The sequence below is a fragment of the Pipra filicauda genome, unplaced genomic scaffold (assembly GCF_003945595.2).
Source record: "Pipra filicauda isolate LSUMZ 115617 unplaced genomic scaffold, ASM394559v2 scaffold30_size5312502_pilon, whole genome shotgun sequence".
In the NCBI taxonomy this organism is placed as follows: domain Eukaryota; kingdom Metazoa; phylum Chordata; class Aves; order Passeriformes; family Pipridae; genus Pipra; species Pipra filicauda.
Genome location: NW_024104432.1, coordinates 908,398 through 921,227, shown reverse-complemented (window position 1 = coordinate 921,227; position 12,830 = coordinate 908,398). Strand labels below are relative to the sequence as shown.

Genomic DNA, 12,830 nt, shown 5'->3' with positions numbered 1-12,830 from the left:
ATTTATATAACTATAAATTGTATTAAAATTTACTGCAGAATATGGAGTATGCATTAGTTTGTGCTTCTAACATTCGCAGTATATTCCAGGAAGCAGGCAGAGAGGCTTTTCAGAGTCACTGAGGCATGAGGGTGGGGTTCCCAGTGTGAAGCTGCGATAAGGAAGATTAGTCACTGGATGTGAAAGAGATAAAAGGTTGAGGAGGTGATGTTATCCCTGTATAAATTAATCCACTCGTGATATTAGTCATGTTCAATGTTTCAAGCTTGTCTTGCAATAAAATACTGAAAAAGTTTCAAGGAATGGTTGTGACCACTTCTGTATGGAAAAACATGCATCGGGATAAGCAGGCCTTAAGAGAAGTTAGGAGATGGTTTCCTCTTAACTGTCAGTTCTAATCTTCAAGAAAAATTGCCAGGTACTAATGGGTTTTCTTCCCCTGAATTCCCAATGCAAAAAGTAGAATGCAATTGAGAAGGGTAGGGAAAAATTGGACAGAATAAGAAAATCAGAGTCATATACAAAAGGGTAATTGCACATGTGTTAAGACATAGAAAGTTTAAATAGACTTTTTTTCCCAATGTAAGTTCCAGATTGTTAGGCCAAATATATTTATCATAAACATATCTGTTGTGGAATTTGGGCATTCAAATTTATCAGTCTTAATGTAGTTTTATAGTAATTTTCTCTTTTAATTTGTTTTTAATTGCCTTAGTTTGATTTTGAGCTATATGGCTAAACTTTATTTGGCATTTGAGTAATTACTTACAAAAGGAAATTACTAGGAATTTGGGAATATGTAATTGCTTCTGTGGGTTTTTTCATGCATGCTTGCGTACGTATAGATTTCATAAATTCTATCTTATAAATATACCTTCTACTAAGAGCACTTCTTAAATGTGTTTCAGGGGCTTATTGTCTTTGCTACTTAAGTTAAAATACGAGCATTTTGAGATAGTCTTGACCTTATTAGCTGAACAAATGCTTAAATACAGTGTTAGGCGGTATCTTGTACACCTGCTTTTCAAGAGTGTTTGCACTTTTATAAATGTGACTTTTTCAGTGTAATTAGTGACTTTATGGAAATGTTCATTGACTTTGATATGAAGGCCTCAAAAAACCCTTTGGTGTAGTATGATAGATAGTTAAATAGAGTTGTTAACATATACCTTCCTTACTTGTTTAAAGTGCAGTCTAATTCTTCACCTGAAAATATTTTTCTTCCTTTTCAGAACTAAAAAATTCCACTATAGTTATAAAAGCGGCAAAACCCCGGACAAGGAAATGCAGCAAGGTTTGTATTTCTGGCTGTAAATATTCAATATGGTAAATAGCTGATAGTAGTGTAATAAAAAGATAGCAAGGTATTTTGAAGTTACAACTGGAAGTGTTATATTCTACTTTGGTAATAGATAATTTTGAAGACAGAGACAAATAAAAAAAGGAAGGGAAATTTAAGATTAGGAGGGATGCTAAATTGATGTATGTATGAGGAATAAAGAAAAGCACAAGTGGTGCTAGATTGGTTTTGGAAATCCTTTTTGCATATTAAGTGATTTGCATCCTTTATGTGCATAAAATTACCACTATGACAACAAGGAAACACTGAATCTTTTTATTGAAAAATTAAGTTTCTAAAATTTTGTACAGCCACCCCTTTTTAGGTTGGTCCTCAAAGGTCTTCCAAAAACTAAAAGCCTTAAGCAGCAGATACCTTTAAATGAAATAGGAAGCTATGTGTAAGACCACATTTAATCTGACAATTGTTTATGTGTGCTCAAAAGTCATAAGACCTCTTTCAAAATTTGTACATTTGTCTTCTGTTGTATTTCTTGTTTTTTAAAACTGCTACTTCTAACCTTTCTACTCCAAGGGGTAGTCTGGCCATCTGAGTCACAACTGATGTTTTTCATGTGTTAAAAAGGACTAAATCGAGGAAGTAATATAAACTGTTTCTTGTCTTTGCAGGCTGATGATTTTGGTGATATCATGAACTGGCCAACACCAAGCGAAATAGCAAACAATGAAGTGAGTATCCTTTGTTATCTTCAGTATTATTTTTTTTTAAAGCCATGTCGACTTACCTGTTTAATACTGTTCTCCCCAGAGTGTGCTTTTGGTGTTTTAGGGTTTCAGCAGAAGTTTTGCCAATAATTCAGGATACTGTTGTGTGCTTGACTATCAGCACTGATACTGGAACTTCTAAACCCTTCACAAGCCCATACCATACACTCATTAGTGGTGTACCATGGATGTGCAATGTGCCATATTATTTACTCCACTGTTTTAAAACTTTTATTTACCTTTTCTGCTGTTTTCATCTGTTTATGCATAGATGAGAAGGCCTTTGGAGTTGTGAACATGCTGCCCTCTCTTATGGCTCAGAATGCTTTGTACCTATTGTCTTAAGACAGCTTAGTTATCCTATTCCTCTGGTATATTTCCCTCCCTTTTGGATTTTAAGTTAACATCTATTCCATCAAATTATCTTCCTTTCCCTTTATCTCAAGTGATAAATGCATATTTTAGATCTCTTTGATGCTGTTTGAAACAAGAGAGCAGAGATTATTGTGAGTGGTGACATTTCACTCTGCTGTAGTTCTGCATCAGCATCCCTGTGATGCTTTTACTGTTTTCTTAGTGAGGGAAACCAGAATATTTGGGTTCATGGGCTTGGGTTCAACGTGCATTTTGTAATTGGAAGTGTCCAAATTCATATAGTGTCTGTAAAACAAAATAACCCTTCATTTGTATTTAAACTTAATTGTGTCTGAGGGAAGGCTTTGCGTTCAAATTAAATACAGTGTAGTACAGCGTAGTGCTGCAACATCTACTGTATGTACTTCAGCAGGTTCAAAGCTGTCTCCACAACATAGGAAAATTCTTTCTCTTTGGCAGAAGCCTCTGCAACACTTCATTTTGCAGGTAAATATTATAGAATGGTTTGGATTGGAAGGATCCTTTAAAGGTCTTCTAGTCCAACCCTTCTGCCATGGACAGGGACATCTTCCACTAGAGCAAGAGGCACGGAGCCCCATCCAACTTGACCTTGAAGGTTTCCTGAGATGGGTCATCCACCACCTCTCTGGGCAACCTGTGCCACTGTTTTACCATCCTCATCATGTAAAATTTCTTAGCCTATCTTGTCTGAATCTACTCTCTCTTAGTTTAAAACTATTACTAAACCATTATTCTTGCCCTGTTGCTACAGGCCCTGCTAAAAAGTCTGTCTCCATTTTATAATCCTCCTTTAAATATGGAAAGGCCACAGTAAGGTCTCTTTGAAGCCTTCTCTTCTCCAGGCTGAACAACCCCAGGTCTCAGCTTGTCTTCATTGGTGAGGTGCTTCAGCTCTCTTATCATCTTTGTGGCCTCCTCTGGACTTGCTTCAGCAGGTCCCCATGTCCTTATGTTGGGGCTCCCAGAGCTGGATGCAGCACTGCAGGTGGGGTCTCACCAGACTGGAGCAAAAGAGCAGCATCCCTGGCCTTGACCTGCTGCCAAATGCATTTGGTTTCTGGGCTGCAAACACATGTTGCTGGCTCATGTCCAGCCTCTCATCCACCACCACCCCCAAGTCCTTCTCAGCAGATCTGCTCACATTCCCATCATGCCCCAGCCTGGATTGATACCAGGGATAAATTAAACTACCCACTCTTGGCTAAAATGCTGGTCATTTTGCCTTCTTTGAAACCTCTTATTCTGTGGGATCTCTGGGAAGTGATGATCTGCAGTATGCTGGCACTACTTAAAGGCACACAGTTCCCAGTAAATGCCATATTCTAATGTGGGAAAAAATAAATCTGTAACCATACACCTCCACATCCTCTGATCTTTGGTTCATGTTCTGTTTTAGTAGAACAGAATTGTAGGAGTTAAGACCTAATGGCTTATAGTTTACATGAACATTGGGCTGCTGAGATTGTACGGCATCATGGGGATTTCTGATTTACCATTCAGTATTCTGTGAGCACAGCTTTTTAAAGATAATCAGTCTGGAATAGTGGGGACCGATCAGAATATTTCTTTCTTTCCTATGAAATAAATTTTCATGTCTAAAGGATTGAAACATGATTGTTCACTCTGTAATTTTACATCTTCTGTTAAAAACTTTCTTAGTCTAAAAATTAATTTTACAGTCTTGCCAAATTAGCAGAAGATAAAACTATTTAAAGTGAGACTTTGCAAAACAGTTTTTAAAACTCACCCTGCTGAAGAGGTTGAGAACAGGTAATAATAAAGGAATTTTAGTAGCTAAAGGAAATGTGTGCCTCTTGCTATCAGCTGTACTGTCAGAAATAATTACCTGTGTCTCTTGCAGTGTAAGACTGTAAGTCACAGTAAGAAGTCAACAAATAGAAGAGAAAAAGAGGAGAAATCTGATCAAAAAAGCAATAATGGAATCAAGGACAATCCAGAGGCAAAGCCAGATGGTCTGGCAGATAACACTAGTGAAGATGAAACTCAAACTAACAACCAAAGGAAAAAAGGTCAGTGTGGGCACTGTGTATAATGCAGTAAGTCACTGTTGATACAGTTACATTGATTCCAGTTGAATGACTTGATGAAACTTTTCATGTTTTGCATTTTCTAGGTGATAACAGAATATTTTCTGCTTTCCACTAGAAAGCTTCAACAAGGCTTCCTTTCTCAGGTTTTGGAGTGTTCTGTTTAGTCAAGTAGGAGTTCTGGGGGAAAAGCAGCTTGTGTCCAGTTGGTGGTCCTTGAAGCTCTGACAATTTCTTGAAGATTTTAGCGTGGCTGTACAGTCCATTACTGTCTCTCATATGTTTATTTTCCTAAATAGGTAGCACTATGTTAATTTAACTTTATATATATGTGTGTATGTGTGTGTGTGTGTTACTATATATACTAACACTTTGGTTTTCATATTCTACTATTAGCTTACATGTTGAAGTTATCGTTTGAAAACTAAATCAGGTTATTTATTTCCTTTTGATCTAATCTGTTACATTAAAATGGGAAACAAACCTGTATCTCATTTAGTCAGGAGACTGGAGTAGGCTGGAGGAACAGTGGAGAGAGTTTCAAGATCTTGCTGCCATCAGCTGCTTTTTTATCTTGCTTCCTGGATGGTGTTTTTTCAGATCCTAAAGACCTTTGCTGTTTAGATTTGTTAATCTTCCTGTATATATTGAAAAACAAATCCTCTACTGCATTTGATTTTTTCAGTCTAAGTGGAAATCTAAAGCAAAGCATTCCACAGGTACAGCCTATTTTTCTTTTTCCCCCATGTGGAAAGCGCATTTTATATATTTGCTTATTTCTTGGCTACAAAAATATGAAGCCCAATATTATAGTTAAATAAATTTAACTATAATCAATATTATAGTTAAAGAAAAAACGGGTAGTGGACATTTTAGGCCAGCCTACAACAAAATAAAGCTTTGCTAATGATTTTTGATGCATGTGAATGAACTTAGTCTGAATATTTTGAGGTAAAAATACAGTACCACAGCTAACTTCTCAGGAAAATTTTTATTTGTGATTGAAATCTTTATTGCACTGGTGAACTTTAGATGTTATTTTGTTACCTCTAAATTTCATATACAAGTTGTGAAATTATATAGTAACATTTACTGTATACACTTACATGTACTATAAATTCTTGGTAATGGAGCTTACATCTGAAAGTTTGTTAAATAAAAAGGTTCACCTTTATTTTGTGTATTTAAAGGTTAGGTAAGGTTACATTTCAGTTTGAGAAATTCTTATACACTGAATTTATTTTTTAATCATTCATAATATCTTAAAATTTCAGTGTTAAGCTTCTTCTGGTTTTTAAACTTTGAAATTAACTGTTACTAATTTTACATGAAGAATTCTATAGAATCCTTTCAGGAGCTGAAGCCTCAAGTATTAGTATAATTAAGAGTAATATATTAACTTTTCAAGGTAACAAGCAGAAATGGGTGCCACTTCATTTGGACGATGTAAGGTCAGGCAGCCAAGAAAGACCAGGCTCTCGAACGAGCTCCAGATTTCTGCTGGAAACAAACAAGTCAATACCTCATAACAACAGACGGAATGAAGCAAGAAGTAAGTACTTCTCAATCTCTGGGTCTTGCTATTGGTGGCAAATAAAGTATAATACCACATGAGCTGGCAGTTTATGTTGAAACTTAGCTTTGCCTATACTAAGTAAAACCTAGTGTTTATATTTCCCAATAACGAGCAACATATATTTTCCTCTTCAAGGCTCCCTACAGAATCTTGTCCCACAGTTTTACAATGCAGAATGTTTGGAAATAGCCTTAGAAGGCATCTGCTCTGTCCTGCTCTCTGCTACCACAGCTTGTTGGTACCAGAGCAACTGCTTGTGGAGCTACACTTTGAACTCTGCTTTGGCAGTTCTAGTGATGTCATTTTTACCTTTAAGCTGGACCTCAGTTCCATGACCTGTTTCTCAGCATGGCCATGTGAAAAGTTGCACTAACACCACAGCTAGTACTGTTTCAGGTCGTCAGGTGTTGTGGATATAGCTTGTCAGGTGGCAGAAATCTTAGGCTGAATGTAAGTCTTTGGTTTAAGTTTTAAAATGGCAATATATGTTAACAGTTTAAATGTTTGCTCATTATAATAAGTACTGCATGCTACTGAGATGGAATTTATGAAGTCATTCTAGGAATGTGGATATAAGGGTTTGATCTGGATGTCTGAGGGATGGACAGGGGAAGGATTTTTACCAGTTATCACTTTCTTGAGCAGTTTTTTCTCAGGATGGTCAAATGACTAAAAACATGTAGTGTGAACTCTGCCTCAAGGCTCTAGTGATTCGAGACCAGTTTCAGTGTGAGAGAATGTAGAACATCTCTTGCTCTTTCCAGAAACATTGTGTTGAAATAAAAAAAAAAACATTTCAGGCTAAATACAACACTTGCTCATGAAGGTGTAATATGTGTCTGAGCCACAGGTGCTCTCAGGGTGCAAAAATTAAACTGATTTGGGAAAATAGTAATACATACGCATTTGGAATCTCTAACGTTGAGGGCAACAAGTGCAAAGGTCCAAATTTCCAGTGAGACACACACATACAGATTATGATATTTGTAAATTCAGAGTCTTATTTGACAGAAAATACATGGCTTGAATACATGAGCATACATGTGTTGTAGGGTTCATTAAAAATAGTAAAACAAGATTTTTAATACAAAGAACCATATCTTTAGTCAGTCCTTTCTTAAATTTAGCAATTCTCATTTTGATCAAGTAGGGGCTGTATCCTCAGCATTCCTCTGACAAAGTGGTCCCTTGGCATCTGGAAGACTACCAATTACAACTTAAAGAAACTTTAAGCAAAGGTCACTAACTGAACATGGAAGTCTCTGACAGTGTTAGGAGAAGAGAAAGAAATTGTGTGAGAGGGGCTTCCTTTTCTCTAATGAGTGAAGTGAGAATTACACCTGTCCCTAAGTTTTCTGGTGAGTGGAGCCAAGGTCCCTGGGGTCTGGTTTGGACCTGCTTGTTTTCCTTTCTTCTGCTTCTCCCTTGCCCTCCCTTGCTATGTGCAGACCATGTATTTATATGAAAACCTTACATGTATTCTTATAGACTTGTCTTAGATTTGTGTGTGTTATCAAAAAGGCCTCTTTAAGTAAAAGTCTTGGTTTGAGGTACGACCAGTAGAGAACGGACTGTTAGATGGGCAGAGTCAGGCGAGTGTAAGGCAGCGGCTTCTAGGAACAGAAAGGAGACTCCAGAAAACCATTGCCATGGGAATCCCATCCGCAGTAGGATCATCAAGAGCTGGACAAAGGGATCAATTCACCCTCAGCAGTTTGCAGGTGACACCAAGTTGAGTGGTTTGGTTGCCACACCTGAAGGATGGGATGCCATCCAGAGTGACCTGGACAAGATCAAGAAGTGGACCCATGGGAACCTTAAAGGCCAAGGGCAAAGTGCTGCATCTGCATCAGCGGAGCCCTGACTATCAACACAGGCTGAGGGATGACCAGATTGAGAGCAGCCCTGCCAAGAAGGACTTGGGGGTGCAGGTGGATGAGAGGCTGGACATGAGCCAGCCATGTGTGCTGGCAGCACAGAAAGCCAACTGTATCCTGGCCCGCTGTGGGCAGCAGGTCAAGGGATGTGATTCTTCCCCTCTGCTGTGCTCTGGTGAGACCCCACCTGCAGTGCTGCATCCAGCCCTGGGGTCCCCAGCACAGAAAGGACATTGACCTGTTGGAGCAAGTCCAGAGGAGGCCACCAAGTTTATTAGAAGGATGGAGTAACTCTGCTGTGAGGAAAGGCTGAGAGAATTTTCCTGTTTGTTCAAACAGGAAAAGAGAAGGCTTCAGGGTGAGCTAATTGTGGCCTTCCAGTACCTGAAGAGAGCCTGTAAGAAAGACAGAGAGGGACTATTATACAAGAGCATGTCGTGACAGGACAAGAGCAAATGGTTTTAAACAGAAAGCAAGTAGGTTTAGATTAGATATTAGGAAAAATTCCTTACTGTGAGGGTGATGAGGCACTGGAACAGGTTGCCCAGAGAAGCTGTGGATGCCCCATCCCTGGAAGTGTTCATGGCCAGGTTGGATGAAGCTCTGAGCAAACTGGTCTAGCGAAAAGTGTCCCTGCCCATGGTAGGGGGAGTTGGAACTGGATGGTCTTTACGGTCTTTTCCAACACAAACCATTCTACAATTCTGTGATTTCCAGCTGGGAGTTGTCTGCAGGAGGAGACTGTATTCTCATGATCATTCCTTCCTGTCCCATGTTGATCGTAGGTTCTGTGATTCCTGAGCTGGCACCAGTGTCCAGTTGCTTCAGAAGCATTTTGGATTGACTGCCAGTCAACCCATTTACTCCTCCTTATTGCTAACACCTCCTGCCTGACTCACCCTCAGGCACAGCTGGCAAACCTTCCCCTTTCTCTCTTGCAGCTCAAGCTCTGACCACCTGTCTCAGCCAGCACAACTGGGTCTATGGATTGCCTGGGTGCAAGCTGAGAACTCTTCTGTTACAAGGGTCTTCTTGGCACCATGATGTTTAAGTGTGATGTGCTTTTTTTCTCTTCAAGATTGGCGTCGTGATAGAGAAAAGAGAGATGACCACGATGATGTGTGCAGCGTGAGGAGTGAAGGTGGCAGCATCCGAGGATTCTCCAGAGGCAGAGGAAAAGGGAGAGGCAGAGGAAGAGGGAGAGGCAGAGGAAACCCTAGCAGTATGCAAAGAAATAGATACTTAGACAAAAATTTAAAACTATGTTTATAATGTTATTGTTTTCTTTTTCTCATGTTATTCTTTTATGTTCTCCTTTATTTTGAAGTGAACTTTGAGTATTCAGTTGGTTATCAAGAACTGTATGGTGAAGGAATTGACCAAGTATTTCAGCCTGAGCTTAACAGTGGTGTGATGTATTACTATGGTGATGGAACAGGAGTGCAGATGTATTCTGTGGATGAAGCACTTCTCAAGGAATATATAAAACACCAAATGTAAGTCGATTGCGTAATGTATAAATATTTTTAGAGATCTAGTTAAGATAAAATAATTAATTTCAAACAGTGTTGAATCCTTATCCATATCAAGATGGATATTAACCATCTCAATTGAACTTTTTGAGTTAACTTTGACCATTAGCAGTGTCAGCTCAAATTTATTCATTATTGGGGTGGAAAAACATGAGTAATGGGGAGGAATTTTAAGGAAGCTGTTCTGCATCTTGTGCTGTAGTCTGGCTTTAACTTGTATACCTGTTTTATTTATGGTACACAGCCCTTTTTATGTTGTCATGTAATTGAGATATGGATGTCTCTGAGCTTGTGCTTTTGAGTACTGTTGGTCTGTTTGCCTATAAAGCTCTTCTTGGGTGATGTTTCCCTTATTTGCTCTCAATTTCACTTTGAGAAGTCTTGTTAGTTTTATGTTTTCAGTGTGTTTCACCTGAAACATGTAACTGAAAGAGAGTAGTTTTGCAATGATACTTGATTTTTCAATAATCTGAAATGTTTACTTTCTCGTGTACACCATTAGGCAATGAGAAACCATCTGGAAGACTGATTATCACCAGGAGACAAGTCAAAAAGGGCCTGGAAGCCACTAGTTCATTTTAAAGAGACAGTTTCCACCACTGGCAGATATTTCATCCTCAGTACTTGCAACAGCATTTCTCTGCGATGCCTCTGTGGTGGTTTTTGATTGCCCTTGTATTCCATACAGCAACTTGCTTATTTTATTCTCGCTTCTTTTGTTGCAGTTGACGCAAAAAGGAAGAAAAAAAGCCTCTTTAAGGGCAGAAAGTATCTGACATGTGGCTCTCAACTTCAAAACTTCTATTGCAGTCTTTTTTGTTACTCTTGCTGCCAGGCCCCCCTATGAGACCTGACAGTGGACATGTACTCCCATGTCAGGATAATCGGCCTGCACTGTCCTCAGACAAGTGGGGGAGGAGCACAGCCACTCCACTGTTGGCCAGATTTCTGGGCATGCAGTGTAGAATCCAGACCTTCTAAGGTAGGACATGACGATGTCCCCCTCTGCTGAGAAAAATGTCAGTTACGGCATTGGTCACATCTGACTTCTGGGTATATTTGTATTTTATTTTAGCACCAAGAGGTTGGCAGGTGTTAATAGAAGACTTGGCATGGCTGGCTAACCACAGCCATTGGTAGCTTGCCTGATATGAACTCCTAAGGCAGTTTGGTTATGGAGTTTGCTTTCCATGAGAGAGAGAGAGAGATTCTTGAGCAGGTTTAGAACATAATTTCACTATTTTTGTGCTCCTTAAGAAAAAAGTTCTTTTAATCTATTCAATTCTTTTATCACATGAAAAGTTATGGGAAACAGACTTTATTCATCAGTTACCTATTATTAACCTCTAAATGGAGGTGGCTTTGTCTACCTTTCATAATTTAGCTATAGAATATTAAAGTGACTATGCCAAAGAAGGAAGTATTTACAGAATAAAGCCACACAAAACTAGTAGGTCTCAGAGTTTCTAATGGAGTCCAAGATAAATTAGGATATATTAAAGAATTGAGATTGAATCCTAGTGAATGGATAAATTTTAAAAGTTTACGTGCTTAACATGGAAAAATCTTAGAGACTGTGTCCAACTGAGTTGATGTGTAATTACAGGAAAAAACACACTGCTGTCAAGCAGCTTATGCTTGTCCCAGGAACCAGCTTGATGTACAAGAGAGTAATATTTGTATTGCATACAAAAATATCTTCTGTGTTCTTAATTACAGGCCGAAGTTGTCAGCCTGAAAAGTTTCAGTGCTTAGCAGCTCCTCAGTCTGCAAAATGCAGAACTCTATTTAAAAGTCCTCTCGCTTTAGAAAATAAAGAATTAAGTAAAAGTTCAAATATTAATTAAAGAATAAGCAAATTGACTCTGAGAAAAAGGAAGAAGAAAAAAGCTGGAGGGTGTGTGTGTGTGTGTTTAGGTTTGTCCCTCTACTTGGAGCAAACTTGTGCGTTGTCTTCATTTATCATTAATGGTCTTTCACATTCCTTTTTCTAGAGTGATGGACATCAAGTGAGGCAGTTTGAGTCAAGTTCAGTCATTGTCCATTTCTGCTTGTGGAATTTTTAACTAGGTGAATCGTTACAAGATTTTACCTTTACTGTATGACTGTAAAGGTAACATTAGTAAAATGTTGGTATATGGCATTTGTGCTTGCTTATCTTCTAGACTGGGGGGGGGAAAGGAATGTAGCAGCTCAGAACAGTAAATAGGATATTCTTGAAGGCAACTTACTCTTTGTGCACAGTTGCTTCACTGATCATACTTAGCTCTGAGTAAGAGCTTAATTCTCCAGAAGCCCTATTCTCTTCTCTGTTTGCTTTGATTTAATAGCAGTGTTTTCATTTGTCCTGTCTTGTTGTTCAACTTTGAGACTTTATATTCATTCTCTCTTGGAGCTGAGTGTTGGTTGGTGCTAATAACACCAAGGTCACTGGCCATTCACTTTAGAGTTGGACTCGATGATCCTTGTGGGTCCCTTCCAACTCAGAATATTCTGTGTGTGATTCTGTGTGTTTCATATAGCCAGCTTTTGCTTCAAATTTCTTTAACTACAAAAAATTAGAGAAAGAAATGGTATCAAGGTGCTCCTTAGGTCAATGATGGCTTCGAAGTGCCCTCCTCTTGGTAACTTTGACCTTGATCCAAACTTCAGTGGAGAGACTTAGTTTTACACTTTGTTGAAATTAGAATTATCTTCATTTGCACGTGTTGCTTTTTTCCTCAGCATTTTAATACCCTCTTGTTTTCTTTTTGCACTACCTCTATTTTTATGTCATAGAATTTTAATTGCTTTCCGTTAAATATTTCCTACCTGCGTTTTCCTGAACGCAATGAGGAGTCGTATTCCTTGGATGTAACGTGCAAAATCATGGTATGATGTGTAAGCTCTGTGAAAGGTCTAGATTTTAGTTGTCATGATTAAATTGGGGGGTTTCTCCATTCTTTTTCCTAGAATGTTTTCTCATTCTCTTGCTCTGTGTGACAGATCATGATTTGAATTCCTTACTTTTTCTCTTCAATAAGTGTAAAACGTCTTGACACCCTGATCATTTCCTAGAGCAGCTTCATTGTTGAAGATTTGTCTTTCTGCTGTTTGTCTCTCGTCTCTTTTGTTCTGTGGTATTATCAGATTTCTGAAATGTCCTATCCCTCTTCATACACTAATCATCATCTCTTCTTTTAGACTTTTTTTCTCCATGAACTGTTATGCCTTTTGGTACAGTTTCATGACAAGTTTCATTACTGTTTTTGTTTTCTCATCTTCCCACAAGCATGCTTGATGATTCAGAGTATATATATGCCTCAACACTCAGATAAGATATTTAAGCATTCTAATG

The 12,830-nt window shown here is 38.5% G+C and overlaps 1 protein-coding gene across 4 annotated transcripts in view; it reads left to right on the top strand.

Annotated features, from left to right (window-relative positions):
• The window catches only part of LARP1B (La ribonucleoprotein 1B), a 28,408-nt gene that overhangs the window by 6,658 nt on the left and 8,920 nt on the right, over window positions 1-12,830 (top strand). For 2 of the 4 annotated variants that reach the window (XM_027715988.2, XM_027715989.2), the window contains exons 2-7: window positions 1,233-1,294; window positions 1,969-2,028; window positions 4,322-4,490; window positions 5,917-6,060; window positions 9,040-9,183; window positions 9,289-9,457. In XM_027715988.2, the coding sequence (XP_027571789.1) occupies window positions 1,233-1,294; window positions 1,969-2,028; window positions 4,322-4,490; window positions 5,917-6,060; window positions 9,040-9,183; window positions 9,289-9,457 (748 nt within the window). The other 2 variants (XM_027715995.2, XM_039383461.1) reach the window with 2 other exon arrangements.